The sequence below is a fragment of the Carcharodon carcharias genome, chromosome 4, assembly GCF_017639515.1.
Source record: "Carcharodon carcharias isolate sCarCar2 chromosome 4, sCarCar2.pri, whole genome shotgun sequence".
Lineage (NCBI taxonomy): Eukaryota > Metazoa > Chordata > Chondrichthyes > Lamniformes > Lamnidae > Carcharodon > Carcharodon carcharias.
This window is the reverse complement of record NC_054470.1, coordinates 104,660,915-104,680,940: the sequence shown is the minus strand read 5'-3', so window position 1 is coordinate 104,680,940 and position 20,026 is coordinate 104,660,915. Positions and strand designations below refer to the sequence as shown.

Sequence of the window (20,026 nt, the reverse complement as noted above, 5' to 3'; positions counted from 1 at the left end):
ACCCTCCCAGGCAGTGCATTCCAGACCATCACCACCCTCTGGGTAAAAAAGTTTTTCCTCACATCCCCACTAAACCACCTGCCCCTCACCTTGAACTTATGGCCCCTTGTGACTGACCCTTCAACTAAGGGGAACAGCTGCTCCCTATCCACCCTTTCCACGCCCCTCATAACCTTGTACATCTTGATTAGATTACCCCTCAGTCTTCTCTGCTCCTGCGAAAACAATCCAAGTCTATCCAACATGATGGATGTATCAAGATTAGTGTTGTGTGTGACGATGTCAATATTGTGGAGGTGATATAATTAGACTCTGATTACTGGAACAGTTTTTCTTTTCAAAACTCAGTGCAAGCCTACAATGACTAATTAACAAAAAGCCACTGAATGAGAAAAGGCCATCACATCCTCTTTCATCACATCTTGTACAATCTACCCTATTGAGGACTTTGCCCTGTTAGCTATGTAATCTCCTGATTGTACAAATTCCCTGATTCTCTACTGCAACCAGGCAAAATTTCAGCACACTTATCTAGCCCATTTTCCCCCTATTTATCTATGGCCTGCTGTTCTGTGACAGCAATCCAACCTGCAGCATAGCAAAGTATAACATCTTCTCAGCATGGGCCTGTCTCTCTCTAATCATTTTCCCAACCAAGGAGATACTTCTCATTCTCAACAGTTCTCTCTGCAGGGATGGGGTGAGGCAGGTGCTTGAGGGTGGCAGTTCTTCCAATCCCTAATCTCACTTTAGCCTTATCAGTGTTAAACCTCTGTCTTCTCTTGTTGTGCCAACTTCACATAATTCTCTAGAGCCATGCTACTGGTGCCAGCTCCTAACATGTGCCTTAACACTAACCAAACCAGCTTGCTTTTGGGTTGAAGGCTGGCTGCACTTAACTAAGACAGCGGGCGCTGACGCCACTAGCTTGAGTCCAAGTACAATAGAAGAGCAATTTATTTCTCTCAAAATTTTGAAAACCTGAATTATATTCCACGCCTGGATCTTCTTGTCAATTTTCAGACTTTAATTAATCCACAAAGGAATACAAGAATATTTTAAAACCATTTTTAAAATTTTTTTTCCAAGTTTGCTTTGCCTAATTTCTTATCAGATTAGTTTTTAATATGAGGCACCAAGAAAATGCATGTTTCAAATTCATTAGTTGGCATAAATTTCAAACACAGATAATTAAATTTTCTTCCATGTGAGCAGTATCAAGCTAAGAAATACTGGTGTATCCATGTACCTTTTTCATATGAGAATAAATACAATCTTGCAATGGTTCTAGTAGCATTTTATATTGCCTGCATTCCGGCTAGGCGGTTTCAAAATTCTTGACCAAGAGTGGCACTTGATTTGTGAAGATTGACGAATAAAAAGAATGGGACAATAGCAGAATCCCAGCTCACGCAGAACAGGAACAACTTAGTTCAAGTTGTTCATGGACAACAATCGTCAGCCAGAAGTGCTGAGTGGATGATCCATCACAGACTCTGCCAGGGGTCCCCAGCATCACAGGTCAATTCAACCAATTCCATTCACTCCACGTGATATCAAGAAACGGCTGAAGGAACTGGATACTGCAAAGGCTATGGGCCCTTACAATATTCTGGCAATGCTACTGAAGACTTGTGCTCCAGAACTTGCCGTGCCCCTAGCCAAGCTGTTCCAGTAGAGCTACAGTGCTGGCAGCTACCCGGCAATGTGGAAAATTGCCAAGGTATGTGCTGTATATAAAAAGCAGGACAAAACCAACCCAGGCCAATTAGTGCCCCAACAGTTTATGCTTCATCATCAGTAAAGTGATGGAGGGAGTCATCAAATGTGCTATCAAGTGGCACTTGTTTAGCAATAACCTGCTTACTGATGCTCAGTTTGGGTTCCATCAGGGTCACTCATCTTCTGACCTCATTACAGCCTTGGTTCAAACATGGACAAAAAAGATGAGTTCAATAGGTGAGGTGAGAGTGACTGCCCTTGACATCAAGGCAGCATTTGACTGAGTGTGGCATCAAGGAGCCCTAGCAAAACTGGAGTCAATGGGAGTCTGGGGGAAAACTCTAATGGTTGGAGTTAAATCTAGCACAAAGGAAGGTGATTGTGGTTTTTGGAGGTCAATCATCTCAGCTCCAGGACATCATTGCACGAGTTCCTCAAGGTAGTGTCCTAGGCACAACCATCTTCAGCTACTTCATCAATGACCTTCCTTCCATCATAAGGTCAGAAGTGGGGATGTTCACTGATGATTGCACAATATTTAGCTTCATTCATGACTCCTCAGATACTGAAGCAGTCCATGTTCAAATGCTACAAAACACGGACAATAACCAGGCTTGGGCTAATAAGTGACAAATTACAATCACACCACACAAGTGCCAGGCAATGACCATTCCCAACAAGAGAGAATCTAACCATCACCCCATGACATTCAATGGCATTACCATCACTCAATTCTTCCACTATCAACAATCTGCGGGTTACCATTGACCAGAAACTGAACTGGACTAGCCATATAAATACTGTGGCTACAATAGCAGGCCAGAATGCTGCAGCGAGTAACTCCCCTCCTGACTCCCCACAGCGTGTCCATCATCTACAAGGCACAAATCAGGAATGTGATGGAATACTCTCCACTTGCCTGGATGAGTGCAACTCCAACAAGAAGCTTGACACCATCTAGGACAAAGCAACCCATTTGATTGGCACCCGATCCACAAACATTCATTTCCTCCATCACAGTGGCAGCAGTGTGTACCATCTAAAAGACGCACTGCAGAAACTCACCAAGGCTCCTTAGGCAGCACCTTCCAAACCCAGAACCACTACCATCTAAAAAGACAAGGGGAGCAGGTACACAGGAACACTACCACCTGGAAATTCCCCTCCAAGCCACTCACCATCCCAACTTGGAAATATATAACTGTTCCTTCACTGTCGCTGTGTCAAAATCCTGGAACTCCCTCCCTAACAGCACTGTGGATGTACCTACAGTACAGGAACTGCAGTGGTTCAAGAAGGCAGCTCATAACCACCTTCTCAAGGGCAATAAAGGTTAGTGTAGCCATCTGTAACTGAATTTTTAAAAAATCTCAGTTTTTTCAAAACCGTCAGCTTAGGCAATAATTTAATTTGCTATTTTGTTACAGGATATAAATAGTTTAATGTAAACTAGCCCAACATAGTTATTTGTCAAAAATATTTGCGTTTATAGAGCATCTTTACCAGTGTAAAACATCCCAAAGCACTTTACAGGAGTGTTATCAAACAACATATCACAAAGGAGATATTAAGACAGATTGCCAAAACTTGGTCAAAAAAGTAGGTTTTAGAGAACAGCTTAAAGGAAGAGAGAGTGGTGGAGAGATTCATGGAAGGATTTCTTGAGCTTAGAGCCTTCAAAGCTTTATTTTTTATTCATTCATGGGATGTGGGCATCACTGGCTAGGCCAACATCTATTGCCCATCTCCAATTGCCCTTGAGAAGGTGGTGGTGAGCTGCCATCTTGGCTGCAGTCCATGTGGTGTAGGTACACCCACATTGCTGTTAGGCAGTTCAAGAATTTTGACCAGCAACAGCGAAGAAATGGCAATACAGTTCCAAGTCAGAATGGTGTGTGACTTATAGGGGAACATGCAGGTGATAGTGTCCCCATGCACCTGCTGTCCTTTTCCTTCCAGGTGATAGAGGCCGTGGGTTTGGAAGGTGTTGCTAAGAAGCCTTAGTGAGCTGCTGCCCTGCTTCTTGTATATTGTACTCATTGCTGCTATCTTTTGTCAGTGGTAGAGGGAGTGAATGTTTAAGTTGGTGGATGGTGTGCCAAACAAGTGGGCTGCTTTGGCATCTCAACTCACCCCATTATAAATCAGTTGTTTTGTTCATTATCATAAGGGGTGTAGAAGTAGAATGAAAGGCCTCCTGAATAAGTCTGAATAAGTCTTTGGACTGAATGGCATTCCATTTCAATTATTATCGTATTGTGGGGGATGGTTGCTTATACATGCTACACACTAATTATAAAACTAATTATAAAATAGGAAAGTTTACAATTTCAAGTGTCGGCTGTAGCTCAGTGGGTGGTGCTCTCTCCTCTGAGTCAGAAGGGGTTATGGGTTTGAGTCCCACTCCAGAGACCTCAGCACACATAATTCAGGCTAACACTTCAGTGCAGCACTCAGATGTCAATCTGAGGCTTCATCTGCCCTCTCATGTGGACATGAGACATATCCCACTGGCAGTATATAGGAGAAGAGCAGGGGAGTTTTTCCTAGAATTGTGACCAATATTTACCCCTCAACCTACATCTGGCAACTATCACATTGTTGTTCGTGGGACTTTGCTGTGTGTAAATTGGCTGTCATGTTTTTTACATTATAATAGTTGGTGAAAGCGTCCTGGTATTAAACTTCAGCTAAACTCCAAGTCCATGATATAATCAAATACAATGCATATTTGGGGGTTCAAGGGAACTGTGAGGGAGGTGGCGTAAACTTTGCAAAGCTTAAATCCAACTTGGAATAATGCAAAATAAATCAAATCCTTGGCAACTGGCTGAATTCTGGAATGTCCCACTGGAGTAATGGACTTCCAGCATGACACAATACTGAGGCTTGCATTATGAATTAATTTTATCGCAATATAGAATATGATTTCACCTCACATCTTGTAATGGATGAAAACAGGTGAAATGTCAGACAACGTCGTAAAATGGGTTTGTAAATTAAAAGCATGGCCAGAGAGCTACATCATTTTTTGTCTTAGTTGCTTGTAATCCCTCCAGTAGAGATGACCTCTTTGGTTGTATTCTTTCATGGATGTCAGCATCGCTGGCAAAACCAGTATTTGCTGCTCCCTAATTGCCTTCAAGAGTATTCTGCTACATGTCCTTTCAACTTAAACACAGTCAAACACTTGCCTATTTGCATGTATTTTTTAGATGATTTAAAGAAAAGTTATGAAGGCCCATGGGATATCCGATTTCAAGAAATAAACTTGAAAACAAAAAGGTTTTGGATTTATATAGCATTGCTCAAGTTGTGCCACATACAATGATTTGATTAGAAGTGCCTAACTGATGTATGATATGCAAGTATAACAGTCATTTTTCACACTACATCCTACAACTAGCAGTCAACATAAGCGGGTTGCTAATCTTTGGGTTGGGGGAGGAGTGCTGGTCAAGGCATTGGAAGAACTCTCTGTTTTTCAAAGACTGCCAAAAGGACCTTTGGCTCCCATGTGAACCACTGACATAGAAAGATGCCCCCTAATAATGTAACAACTCACACACACCTGCAGTGGGGGCATAAATCAAAATTACAGATTTATCTCCTTGAATGGGGCCTGAATGGGCTGACTTGAGGAGTTGCAAGTTTGTTTAGTGCAATGAGTGGAATATAAATTTTAATTTTTTGATAATTCATTATGACAGGCATTGGTGCAGTCAGGTCTATCATGAAAGGATAGGAAGGGGTGCATTTGAGGCAGTAGCTTGCAGAATGGGGAGAAACACAGAATACAAAGGTAGATTTGAAGTCAAAAAACCAGGTGGGTGATCCTAAATATACCTGAAGTGGAGCAGCAAGAATGTAGCTTAAGGGTTCCTTACAGTTCACCTCTGTGTCCATGATAGATGATATCTTTAGACACCCATTCACAATTTATGAGGCTCCTCAATCTCTAAAAATCGTAAGATGATACTTCAAAGCCATAACATTTTTATAACGTTGTCACATTTATAGGCACATTATTCTCTCTGTCTGTATCTTTTAGATTATGGTTGCAGATGATAGTTTGACGGAGACAGCTAATGAACATCTTGTCCATTTCTCCTGATCTGAACCTGTCCATCTGTTCTTTGCAGCCCATCTGGGTGATGATTTGGGTTTGGCTGGAAATTGAAACTGCAAGCATACACGGATAGTTGGTGATTGGGATTCAATTTCGTGTTAGCAACCATGGACGCAATGCTCCAAGTTTGTGTTGCACTGTGAAAACCTTTTAATTTCTTACTGAAAGGACAACTGAAAGAGAGATGAAATGCTTTGTTTTTTTATGCAAAAGTAAAGAGATTTAGAAAGCATGCAACATGAGCAAATAGGCTTCACCAGTCACTGTGCATTTCCCTGTAATGAGTGGCATGCAATTTGAATGGGAGTCGGAGTGTGGTGTTGAAACTGTATCTTTCATTAAAAAAGGTATATCTGGTGTTATTGTCTATGAATTACAAGAGGCTCATTCCCATTTGTTGTAAACTTTTCTACACCTAAATTGAACAGCATATGAATGATGTTTTAGAAAATCTAAACATTCCCTGTGGGGAATCTGGGACAAGAGAACATGATATTAATTTTACAGCTTGGCCATTCACAAAGGTCACTGGAAATGTAGAAAATATTTGATCTATCAATAAATTAATTAATGTTTTTTTTTTCCCCCTTGTATTGCCTGTTTAAAATTCAGCGATTGTTTCTTAACTCCTTGCTTTTAGCAAACATCAATGAAAATTGATTCTTGTTTCTTATTTTAGGCTGATGGTTGCTTCCAGCCTGGAAGGACACACCTCATCACCAACATGTTTCCAGTCAGTTAAATATGGATTTTTTCAATCTACTTCCCTATTTCTACATTACCAGGAGGTAGATTTTGGATTATTTTAAATTAATTAATTAAGTTTAATTAAATTAAAATTACATCCTGGGAGGTGAATTCGAAAGATCCCTTTCCAGTCACAATCATAATTTAGCTGATGGGACAGCTAAAAGAATATAAAACATATATAAGAGAATATTGAATATGGTCCTCAGGCTTGTTGAGTTTGGGTTCAAATGTAATTGGAAATGCATGAAACATATACTGTTAATGTTAGAACAACTCAATGGCCCACATTTGCCAAGCTTCACTGCCTGCTTTCTTCTCAATGTCCCCTCATCCCTTCATGACACTGAAGCACTGAGATAAGATTCAATGGGTGCTAACAAGCTTTCCATAACTTTTCCAGTTGACCATTCTTTCTATGCATCATGAGCAGTGAGTTTTGGCAGACTATCATTGACCAAGGGGGACAATCAAAGACAAACCCGATGCCATCCAATCATATGGAATCAGGGAAGAAACCTATCCCTCCAGAGGCGGGGGCTTGAGCTTGCAGATAGTAGAACCATTGGGTTATCGAGATACCTACTATTTTGGAATTATGTTGTGACTTTTTCATTTGGGCACTTCCATCATACAAGCATAGACTTTATTCCACATGATTTGTGCCCAAAATCAATGCAGAAAATAGATCAACATATATATATGTATATATATATATATCTCAAATTCCAATTTTTTAAAATTTCTGTTACTAATTTTTGAATTTTATTTTGCATTTAGATTTGACATTGAAGTTAACTTTTCACGTTGAAACATTGTCATTGTATGATAGCCTTATGAACTTGAAAGTATACAAAGCATATATTTTAGGCCTAAACTTCAGCATTGCTTCTTCTGCCCAAACCCAATGCTGGCATGTCTTGTACACCAAGAAACACTCCGTTCATATTGCTTAAAAAAAAGACTTCCATTAAAAAGAACAGCCCTACACCCTCCCTCTCTCCCTCCATTCATCTGTGATCATCTCTTCCCCACCCCACCACCCCACCCCCGACCCATCAATCCCCTCAGTATTTTGCAATACAATCTGCACTTGTATGAGGGTTCATCGACAATAAGTTTTCCATGTGGAAATCCACTGATCCTTTAGTGAAGACCTCCGCTTTCCAATTCTTCTGGACTGGTAGAGTTTTAAACAAAATGTTGAATGACCTTTCCTTTCACTCAACCAAACAGTTCACCAGTGAGATTAGTAATCAGAGATGTGCAACAGGGGCTGTCATTTAAACCAAATTAAGAGAAAGAAGCCCAGTGTTCACTGGCACTTCCTCCATTTAAATTCAAGGCACAGGCATCATGAAAGCAATTACAAATCCCCACTTTCCATGATAAACCATATTTTTGTACCATCAGTGGCTACCAGCTCCCTGGCTGTGTGACGTTCCAGGGAGCGTTACCTAAGGGAAGATTTAGCCCCACAATGAGCAGACAGCTTAAAGGTTTCTTTTATTTTGAAAAGTACAGCCTTCCACTATTGGTTTTATATCATCTTCATGTTGAACCTCCGCGTGCCTCCTTGCTCAGTGTCAGCTGTAGCTCCATTAGACTTGCGAGGAATGTATTCAATATCGATGTTGTTCTTGTGCTTGCCCTTCCCCCGGCTCCACACAAAGAGGAGCAGGAAACAGAACAACACCACGCCAAGGAACGTGAAGCAGCCCATGGCCGTGGACACCAATATAGTCTTGAGGTCCAGTGCAACTGTCATGTACACATGCGTCCCATTGGAGTGGGTGTCATTTAAATCGGTCATGTATAGAGAGCTCCTGTTCCCATGCAGATTCTCAGAAAGTCCCTTCACAAGCAACGTCACTGAGAAGGTATCATTCCCAGCCGCGTTACCCGCGATACAAATGTAGACTCCGCTATCCTGAACCTGGGTAAACTTGAGTTCCAGTGTTCCATCTCCCAGTACTGTCGCCCTCCCATTTGACTTGAGGGTGATTAGCCTCCTTCGTGGAGACTGCCAGGAGATAATCGGGAGAGGGTCACCATCAGCACGGCAATTGAATTGGGCCACCTGGCCTTCATCAACCACCACGTGCTGTGGACTTTTGTCTCGTATTTGGGGTTTTTGGCAGGTAAAGTAGCTGGGCAGGTAAAGATCATTGAAATCTTGAAACCATTTTCCTTTGATGCTCTCTGGTGAGGCACACATTGGCTGCTCTTCTGAAAACCTCAGCACCTTCCTCCTTTGCAGTATCCACAGCAGCCGACAGTCGCACGCCAATGGGTTATGGTCTATACAGAGCACTTGGAGGTTTCTCACTGTTTGGAATGCGCTCTCCTCCAGAGTGTCCAAGAGGTTATGTGACACGTTCAGGACCCGCAAGGCATGCAGCCCTTTAAAGGAGCGGGGCTCGATGGTGAGCAACTGCGCCCTAACCAGGTGCAGCTCTTGAAGACGTATCAAGTCCTGCAGCATGCCAGATTCGACAGTGCTGATGGGGTTGTAGGACAGATTCAGGTATACAAGGTAAATTAGATGCTTGAATGCCCCATTGGGTATTGCAGATAGGTTTGTGTTGGTGATGGACAGGGAGGTGAGGTTGAGACCATGCAAGCTGTTGGCAGGTAATACATCCAGCAGAGGCCAGTGATCAATCTCCAGGTGTTTCAATCGGTACAGCTTTTTAAAGGAATATGCGTGGATGGCATTGATGTGGAGGTGACATAGCCGGAGGCGAGTGAGACTGTGAAGGTGAGACAGTGCTTCTGTTGGCACTGCTGTAAGGTTGCATTTCTCAAGGGTTAGCTGCTCAAGTGCAAGCAGTCCGCTGAAGGCTCGGTGTGAAATATAAACCAAATCATTATCCCCCACTTCAAGAGACTTTAAGTTGCGTAAATCCTGAAAGGTGTAGTCCAGCAAAATGACTATTTTATTCTCGCTGATGTCCAACATTGTCAAGTTAGACAATCCAGTAAAAACGCCAAGGGGAATGAGTTTTAGACGGTTACTTCTCAGGCGTAGGGAGCGCAAGTTAAAAAGATTACTAAAAGATCCAGGTTCCACGATTGTTATTATATTTTCACTAAGATCTATTACTTCCAGTAAGGTATATGATGCAAACTCATCCGGATTGATGTTCTTTAGCTTATTCTTGCTTAGGTCCAAAATTTTGGTCTCAATAGGAATGCCCTCAGGGATCACAGTCAAGCGTTTGCGATGGCAGGTGACGGATTTGCTCTGTGCAGCACATTCACACCGAGCTGGACATCCCATTGTAGACCCAGTGAGAACAATGATCAGAGCCAGGCCCAGAAATGGCTGCCAACATGAGATGGCAGCGTGAAGCATGACTTTGCTGATGCAATCCACCATTCTGTCAAGGGCCTGTGGCAGAGGGGAGACAAGAATAAAAAAAAAAGCTTTAGTTATTTAAACAATAGACAATATATGGTTGTTAACAACATGGGAATGATTTTGATGCAGTTTTTGAACAATACAAATATGGGTCTGCAGTCAATACCTTGTCAGTTCAGTGACATCAATCTCTGCCATAAGCTATCTGAGTTTCCTTCATTCACGGGAGCTGAGTCACAAGAACTACTTGTACAATAGCAGGACAAAAGCAGTTTAATAATGAACCTTTCCTGTGATTTGGACTGGATCTCTGTGTCTTTTCACATCTTAACACTTTTTCAACTTCTTTGTCTTAACACAAGAGGAGACATGACTTAATTCAACCCATTAAGACTTTATCCACAGTAATATGCATGCACAAAGCAAAAAATGTGATCAGATCCATTTAGGGCCATTGGTAAAACTTCTCTTTACGTGATGTTATAAAGCTAAGAAAATTGCAGTGTTGCTCTTCTTTGGTGGGTCATCTTACTTAAACAGGATAACTTTTCAGCACTGTGTCCCATGGACTAAGATGGAACCACCTCTCCCTACAGTTTTGGTCCTTTCCTGCCTGATTTGCTGTGCACCGTGCTGTTCTGAAGGATTCTTTCTCTGCATCAAGAAGGCTTCTGTCTCATCTACTCTCCTTTTCACAGGTAGAAATCACAATGGGTGAGCAATTACAATGTGCTCAAAAAAGATAATGAAGCACTAAATGCATAGCCAGAGAGGAAAGCAACTTCTGATGATCATGTTGACCACCTTCTGTCTGATTCCGGACCTGCATCCCAACTTGGGCTTGGAATATCGGGACTGGAATAGACCATTCAGCCCTTCAGGCCTGTTCTGTATTTGGTTAGACCACGACTGATCTGTATTTCAACTCCATTTACCCAGCTTGATCCCATTGCCTTTTGTACACTTATCAGCCTAGAGAAATAGAAGCATAGAATTAAACAATTCAAGGCAAATCTTTTCTCATCATGGATTAACAAAATCCACCTTCAGAAAAAATGATGAAATACAGGGATCCAGTGCAGGTCACAAGCTGGTATTATTGTTGCAGGTCTGACTCTAGCACGCAAGTAAATAAGGGGGAATGTAGTCAATCCCTCAGAACTGGCTAACATCAATGAAGCTGAGATAGGACTGAATGCTGACCCAAATTTATAAGTGACCTTAAAAGTGTACAGAACCATCCCATTTTAACAACAGTTAGAAGAATTGAAAACTACTTTCCTTTTCTGAATGGTGCAAAAACTTATTGATACATTTTCTTTCCTTTTTGTGATTTCCATTGATAGACTTATGTCACCTATGATTAGTTTGTTATAGGATTACACTTATCCCTTTGATATAATCACATCACGCCTGAATTGCACATGAATTTTTCACAACTATCTTCTGTTTTGCTTGTCATGTTAAAGCCAAACCACAATGTTAAAGATGTCATTCAGGCTAAGTGATCAGTTAAATTTATTACACAAGCTTAATTCACACAGATGCAACTTAAAGGAACAGAAAATGTATGCAGCAGTTCTTGGCTTGGAATGTCAATTAACATCTGCTACCGCAGAGAAGTAGCTTGGGAACATCAAGGCAGTATTTATTAACCGTAGAGATAAAAACAAAAAAACTGCGGATGCTGGAAATCCATTTATTAACCATTCTTACTTCCCCGTAGGCCATTAGGGATCAACTGATTTGCATGGTACTCGAGTCAAAATACACCAGGCCAAGTGGCAAGTTCTCTTCCCTGAAGCACATCGGTGAGACTGTTGATTCAATCCAGTAGTATATTTTTTCTGCTGCTAGTCACCTGGTTTATTGAACTGAATTCAATTTCATCACTTGCTATGGTGTGATCTGAACTTGTGACCTCTGTGCAGCTAATCCAGAATTAGATCTAGGCTTATTTATCCAATAATAATGTTCCAAAAGCAATTACTTCTTCACAGTTAAATTACAAAAAAAAAGGTCAAGCTGTGAACTTCTAATTAGCACTGATTAATGACACTACCTAATGTAGATATTCATTTAAATAGCATAACATGTATGCAATAAAAATTAGGTATCTATGCTACAAAGCTAAAATTAAATAGATTTTTAAAAAGTCATCAATGGACGTACGGAGTGGATTTTTCTCACACACTTGAGTTACTTGTCTGATGTGAGTTGGGGTAAGCCTTTGGCCTACAGTTCCTATCGTGACCTGAAAATCTCTTCCAACATAGAATTGTACAGAATTTACAGAACAGAAACAGGCCATTCGGCCCAAGTGGTCCATGCTTGTGTTTTTGCTCTATGCAATTTTCCACTCACCATATTTCATTTAACCCTATCAACGTATCCTCCCATTCTTTTCCCTCTCACGGGGCGGAATTTTATGGACCTGGTGCAGAGGAGCCAGGACCATAAAATGCGGTGAGCCATTCAAAAGTCCATCGATTTCAGCAGGACCGGAAAATCCTGCTGGTGGGAGGGGTCGTAAAATTCTATAGCTTCCATATAGGAAATAGGAATACGTTCAGACATTGCAACTTTTTTGAAAAAAAAATCTATTTTTATTATGTGGTGGCCAGAAATGTGCATGATACTTCAAGTGTTGTTTTCTCTACTTTCCAATACTAGTGCTCCAGAAATAAACTCCAGTGCTATGTCTGTATGTTTAATTGCCTTGGTAGCCTGCATTGCTTCTTTGTTGAAGCTTTTCAACTTGCACTCATCAGGACAATTGGCAAGAATATCATTTAAAGGGAAATCAACAATTTATATTGCAATGCCTTGACCAAACAGGGTCAAACTGCCTGGATTAATGATTGGCAGTTAACTTTCAGTCACCATCACTGGTGCATTCTCCATGATAATGCCTCAACCAATCAGCACTCTTTACATTCAGTATAAATTGTTGTTTCTCCCTTAAATTGGTATTCTTGTGACGTGTCCTGATGAGTGCAAGATGAAAAGCTTCAACCTGTCACTTTTTTTTAAGCAATACTCAAGTTCTGTACCACCAAATGACTAATTGCTACTTTTAACGATTTACGCATTGGTACCCCTAGATTCCTCTATCACATTTAGACTGTTAGCTTTACAGGATTAATTCTATACATTCATCAGTGGGAATCTACCCATTTACCCCAATGAGGAAAGTAACTATAATGGTGCTGCAGCAAAATATATGGTTGGGGGAGGGGTATGGAGCGGGGGGGGGAGGGGGGGGGGCAGGGTGAGCGAGGGGTGAATTTCAAAGGGTGATATAGCCCTCAAAATGTTCCACGTACAAATTTTTCATTGGCTTTGAATGAGCCAAATGAAACATAATTGGCAGAAAATGCTGGAAACGCTCAGCACGTCAGGCAGCACCTGATGAGAGAAACAGAGTAATTAGCCCGGATTTTCAATCCTGAGGCAGGTGGCGCAAGTTGAGAAATTTCTCAGCTTTCAACACCCATCTTGGGAGAAATCCCCCAGGGTGGCAGGATCTTCACTCCAGGGTAGTGGCTGGCGTGGGATTTGGGATAAATTTGGACCCGTCGCCCTCGCACGCACATCAGAGTGCTGCGGTTTCAAAGGCCTACCTCGGTTTTCTGGGACTTTGTCCCAGTTCTTTTGTTAAATTTTAGGCCCTTTTGCCCTGAAACCTCACACCCTCTCATGTTACATCCATTCCCCATGCCACCTCCATGCCTCATGTCAACTTATTGCCAAACCATGTCCCCCAGCCACCTCCTTGGCCCCTTATAACTCCCATGCCAACTTATAGGTAATTCATGCCAACCCATGTTCCCCAATCATGCCCTTTTGCCCTTACATCCTCCGTGCCAACTCACCCATGGGCACATGTCAGGAGCCATGTTGAGATGAAACAAAATAATGATCTGAATATCTATATGCTATGGTTAAAAAACATCCATTCCTGAAAGCCCATTCAAGACATTTAAATCTGCTCAAGGATGTAATACTTTAAAAGCAAACAGATTTGTATTTATAACCCTCGTCAAATACATCTAATCCTTTAATAATCTCTTTGAGTTGGTAATCAAACTGTGAGCTGAGGATCTCCTACTGAGATAATCAGAGGCTGTGTAAACCAGCCAACATTAATAGTAACATAATGATAGCCCTCGGGGCAATGGGGCATTATCAACACACAGTTAATGTAACTGCTAGGCCAGATTTTTACCAACTCTCACTGACCCAGGCAGCCTACTTTTAAAAAAAACAAAGGGATGGGGATTTAGAGAACTTAACAGTTTGAATTTTTTTTTACCTCTCACTGACACAAACAGGCTTCTTTTATAATGTTTAAAGGGCTGGAAATTTAAATTATTTCACAGCTTTATAGCTCTACAGACCTTATTCACCCTTAAATGGCTCTTACGGCTACTTTAAATGCTTGTAACTTCCACATTGGAGGTTAGGGCCTTTGCCGCAGCAAAAATGCGGTCTATTTGAACTAAGTACTGCATTTAAATGGCCCTGCTGAGTTTGGGTTTCTTGTGTGTGAGTCACACTCCTCCACCTTTCTCCTGTTGAAAATGGTGTCGGGACTTCCAGATCAGGGTCCCGCCTGCCATCTTTAAAGGTCTACGGAATCTCCATGACTCAGCAAAAAAATCTGGTCAGTTCTGTTGAAGGGTCATCATTGACCTGAAATGTTAACACTGTTTTTCTCTCTCCACAGATGCTGCCTGACCTGCTAAGTAGTTCCACCATTTTCTCTTTTTATTTCAGATTACCAGCATCTGCAGTATTTTGCTTTTGAATATAAGATGCAAGTGGAATGGTTGATGGAAGAAGAAGAATTGAAACATTTCCCCACATGGATTCAAAAACAGTTCATTCCTGCTACCATCTGCTCTCACAATACCCCGACTGCCTCTTCTGTTCAGGCCTTTCCTGGCATCATGGTGCAGAAAAAGGAGCAGAAGGAAATCCACCAGACCTTTGCCCTGACCTCTTACCAGTATTGACGGTGGAGTGAGCAATGGGTGAAGTGGGGGGGAGCACGGGAGGGGGTGCAGTTCAGTGAAGGACAATCGCTCCTTGGTTTTCTCAACTGTTGGCCATGTTTTTTGGGTTGTTAGATGGCGTAAGTTCCTCCCATGGAGGTTAGTACCCATCTACAGTCAGAATTAAATCCTCGCCTCACTCAATACAAATCATGTATTTTTGAATTGTTTCCAATGCTTGAAGGACAAGCCAAGACACATTTAACTGCATGATCTACACAGATGCTTCTATGTTCTTAACCATAAACTCCGTTTTTTTCAAACTCAGAAAGAACAGTAATTTTTGGGTGGGTATGTCGTGGCTTGGAATCACTTTAGAGGTGGAGTTGAGTTGCTTTTGAACTTTAGGAAGGTTAGGCAAATACATCTGGCAAATAAAGCTACAGGAAGAAAATAAAACTGAGTACATAGGCTCATAGAATTGAAGGCAAATTATTGGCCTGGTTAGGAAGTTGGCTGAGCAGCAGGAGGGAACAGGGATGATGGGTAGGTATTTTAATTGGCAGGTTATGACTAGCGGTTTTCTGGAAGGATCTGAGTTGGGGCTTTGACGAGCCACCATATTTATCAGCAAAATAGATGATGGGACAGAAAGCCACTGATCCAAGTTCACTGATGACACCAAAATATGCCTTTTCAGCAGTATAGCTAAAAACATAAAATTGCAAGCAGCTATTAATGGATTGAGCAGAATTTTTAGCTCAGCATGTGGGCACACGCCCGACCCGCTCGAGCGTCCCAAAGTTACCCTGCGCATCCAGTTGGCTCCGATCTTTTGTGGTCTGTCCAACCTTATGGTTGGCGGACCGGTGAATCTTCCAGGTGAACTTTGCATTTTCGATAAAACCTCATCCAAGGGCGGGACGAGGTTTCCGTTATTAATTTTAAAAAATAAAAATGTTTGAACAGAATTTTCACCATCTTGATGTTCAAGTGACTGATTCTGATGTGTGGACACTTTTTTCTGGATTTTTAACTCTTTATTCATTGCTTTTAAATTTTTCAGCTCCCTGGGGCAGCTCCCTGCCTTCAGGGAGCTTTCATACCACGATCCCCCACGTCTAAGCTTACATCAGCGCCTGCCCTCCTCCCGCCCCCACTCTGGCAATGCTGAGTGTTTCAGCGTGCCTTTCACACAGGCTAGCCATTAACTGGCCAGGCAGCATGAAATCACAATCAGGGGCCGATCGCAGTCGGCATTCCATTCCCTGGCTGCTCCTGGGCCTGCCGATGTCACCTGCCTACCAGACCAAAAATCCTGCCCATTAAGTCAATGGGCAAAACAGTGGCAAATTGGTTGTGGAGCACCTGATAGGTGAGTGAATAGAGCCAGAGGAGACAGTTGTCTTCACTATTTCAGCTGCGACATGTACCGACAGCAACCTTGCTATTTGCTGCCACTGAGCTTCTTCACAGCCTGAACATTAAGGAGGCTCTGAAGCCTCACCCCCAGTGTGAGGTTTCCTCCTCTCACCTACAGGTGGGGTTGACACAGCGGGTTGACAGAGTCCGTGCTATATTCACAAGATCGCCTGACTCCCTGTTCAACTGCTGCAAATTGCGCGTAAATTAGCGTAACTGCCTGCCCATCACTGACGAATGGACAGCCATGCCACTTCTATCCTGCCTCTTGCTCAGAGCAGGGAATGCATCAGGGAGCTGACCCAACACATTTTTGTTTCTAATTTTTGCCTCTGTCTCCAACCCCGCCTTTCCAGGGTTGATAAGATTCCACCAGACAAGTGCAAGCTTGTTCGTTCTATATTCATTACATTCCATTCTTTGCACCTTAGAAAATCGAATACTCCGCTGTGGATTAAATTATAACTCCAGCTTCCTAGCTGATAGGGAATTTAAATCTTCTGCTGTTTGAAGATTAAGCAGTAAAAGCAAACCCAAATCACTCCAATGTGGTATTGGTGGATCCCTGTATATAAGGATTGCCTTATGTTCAAGCATATGTGGAATGAAACATTTAGTAGCAAGTATTAATTATTTATCAAAATAGCACTACTGCTGGCATGGAGATAAAACGGAAATATTGCTGATACTAAAAACCAGAAATAAAAACAGAAAATGCTGGTCTGTCAGCACTTGAAAAATTCTAGACACTTTATGACCTCAAAGCCCCCAGTGTAATACAACTCGTAGCCATTGACCTCGGTAACATGTATGCAAAGTGCCCCCTCTTCATTGTTCTTTTGGTATGGTTCTTGAGCGGCTGATAGAGAGGTTTGACTCTACATTGCTGCCTGAACCATGGGTAGAACTCATTTAGTCGGTGATGCCTGACTTCTGAGGTTTGGTGAATATGAAGTGCCTATGACAATTATATAGAATAATGCAGTGATAGATTGACTTATGGAAGCATACCAAAGATAAGGTTATTTTAAAATGAAGACGGCTTTGCAAATCTGCCAGTCACTTCACTTCACACAGAGTATGAAAGGTGCTGAGGAATGCATTTGTATTCTAAGCTTCCTATCTCACTTAAATACCCCATTTTGGGAAGCTCTATTCAATATAGTGTAACATTTCTAAGCCACAGAAATACCTAGAGCATATCTCATTAAACAGAGTAAAAAATTGAATTTTTGCAGAAACAAAGCCTTTTACCTTTTTTTAAATTTAAGGACATTACACTGGCTCAAGAGTGCCGTATAATGGAACGATGATGTGCAAGTACTGTTTTAGCTGAGCTTTTGGCCTGAACAATGTGGCCTTTACCTCCAAGGTTACTAAGGGAGGCTAGACACCTGCCAACAGAGAGGGAGGGATAATTCACTGAGCATGAATCCTCAGCTACTCTCAAACATTTCTTAACAGCTGATCTGGAGATTGCTGCTGCATGTGGAGAGTGGAGAACAATGCAGAATAACATTAATGTAAGAGTCTGGGTATTCAGGGTAAGGAGAATATGGATCTCCACGCCTTCATAACCGAGATAGATTTTTATTGAGCAAGATTATTAAGGGTTGCAGATCCAAGACGAGTAGATGGCATCAAGAGACAGAACAACCACAATCTAATAAATAAATAATGTGGCTACAAGAGCAGGTCAGAGGCCAGGAATTCTGCAGCAAGGAACTCATTCTTGATTTCCCAAAGCCTGTTCACCATCTACAAGGCACAAGTTCAGGAGTATGGTGGAAAACTATCAACTTGTCATCAATACTCCAGAGGTTCAACACCATAAACATTCATTCCCTCCACCACTGATGCACAGTGGTGTACCATCTACAAGGTGCACTGCAGCAACTCACCAAGGCCACTTTGAGTACTTTCCAACCACGTGACCTGTGCCACCGAGAAGGACAAAGGCAGCAGATGTGTGGGAAGGCACCACCTGCAAGTTCCTCTCCAAGCCATGCACCATCCTGATTTGAAATTATGGGCAGAATTTTCACCTTGGCAGGCGGGCGTGCACCCGACCCGCTCAAGCACAAAATGACACGCGATGACGTCGGGAGACCGTCCCGACAGAGTTATATGAGGGGACGTGAATTTTAACAATTAAAAACTCTTTAATTTTGTTTTACAGAACTGTTCATCTCCCTGAGGCAGCTCTGTGCCTCAGGGAGCTTTTCCAAAGAGCATGCGCAAGGTTCCCCACTCGCCCTCCTTCCCCCACCACCAAAACAGGCAGCTCTGAACGCTGCCACTCGTGTTTCATGCTGGGCGGGCTTCAATTGGCTCGCCAGCGTGAAATCACGGTCCAGCCCCAATCATGGGTGGCAGTCGGCTTCCTGACCGTGCCTGCCCACACCGGCCGAGCCTGCCCGACAAGGGCAAAATTCTGCCCTTCCTTACTATCCCTTCACTGTCGCTGGATCAAAATCCTGGAACTCCCTCCTTAACAGCGCTGTGGGTGGACCTACACCACATGGACTGCAACAGTTCAAGGAGGCAGATTATCACCAGTTTCTCAAGGGCAGTTAGGGATGGGCAATAAATGCTGGCCTAGCAAATGGCACCCACATCCCATGAACAAATAAAATAAACTTGAAAGGCGCAATAAGGTCAAGGGTCTGAAAGGCCCTTTTCTGTTCCTCTCTTCCTATGTTCTTAGATCCAGCAGCAAGTCACCTGCAACCCTGGCCCAGGTCTTCCAAAGAACGGCAATCTGGTCAGGTCAGGGGGTGGCTGGGGGGTGTTAGAGGCTAGCATGTTCAGGAGGGGTAGTCTGTTTGAGTTGGGGGGTAGTCACATGGGGTTGGGCGTAGTCAGGGGGGTTGTCGGGTTGGGTCAGGGTGGGTGGTCAAGAGATCAAGGGGTAGTCAGGGGAACAGTGGGAGGCAGTCAGGGGGTCAATGTGAATAATTGGGAGGGTCAGTTCTCTAGTTACCTAGGAATTACAGTAGGGGCAAAATTTTATGCGCTGTGGGCGGGTGTGCGCCCGACCTGATCTGGCATAAAGTAATGCGCGATGATTTGGGGCGAGCGTCCCAACGTCTTCACACACTTGCACAATATTTCAGTCGGTGGGCGGACGTGAGATTCGGCAGCACGTCCACTGATAATTAAGAGGCCTATTAAGGCCATTACAGTTTCAATTGGCAGGGATTTTTCGCTGCCTGTCCAACATTACGGTTGGCGGGCAGACGAATCGACCAGGCGGCCCTATGCATTTTTGAGGAAACCTTATCTAAGAGCAGGATGAGATTTCCGAGATTAATTTAAAAAAAGATAAAAACGTTTGGACACAAATTTCAGCAAAGGTTCAGGTGACATCATTCTGATGCGTGGACATTTTTTTTCCATATTTTTAAATCTGCTTCTATTGAAGTTAAATTCTTTAGCTCCCTGAGGCAGCTCTCTGCCTTCTCCGCTTGCCCGTGCCTGTGCTGACTTCAGCGTTCGCCCTACTCCTGGCTCCCAACCCGGGACCGCTGAGCCTTTCAGTGTGTCTTTCACACTGGCTGTTAATTGGCCAGCCGGCATGAAATCGAGGGCGAGGGACAATCGTGGGTGGCGGTCCATTCCCTGGCCGTGCCATTCACAGCCACC

General features: G+C 42.8%; 1 protein-coding gene across 2 annotated transcripts in view; it reads right to left on the bottom strand.

The window, feature by feature from the left end:
* Positions 1-8,138: 8,138 nt before the first annotated feature.
* lingo2 (leucine rich repeat and Ig domain containing 2) overlaps positions 8,139-20,026 on the bottom strand; it is a 262,000-nt gene continuing 250,112 nt past the window's right edge. For both annotated transcript variants that reach the window (XM_041186409.1, XM_041186410.1), the window contains one exon: positions 8,139-9,992. In XM_041186409.1, the coding sequence (XP_041042343.1) occupies positions 8,139-9,992 (1,854 nt within the window). The remainder of the gene's footprint in view (positions 9,993-20,026) is intronic.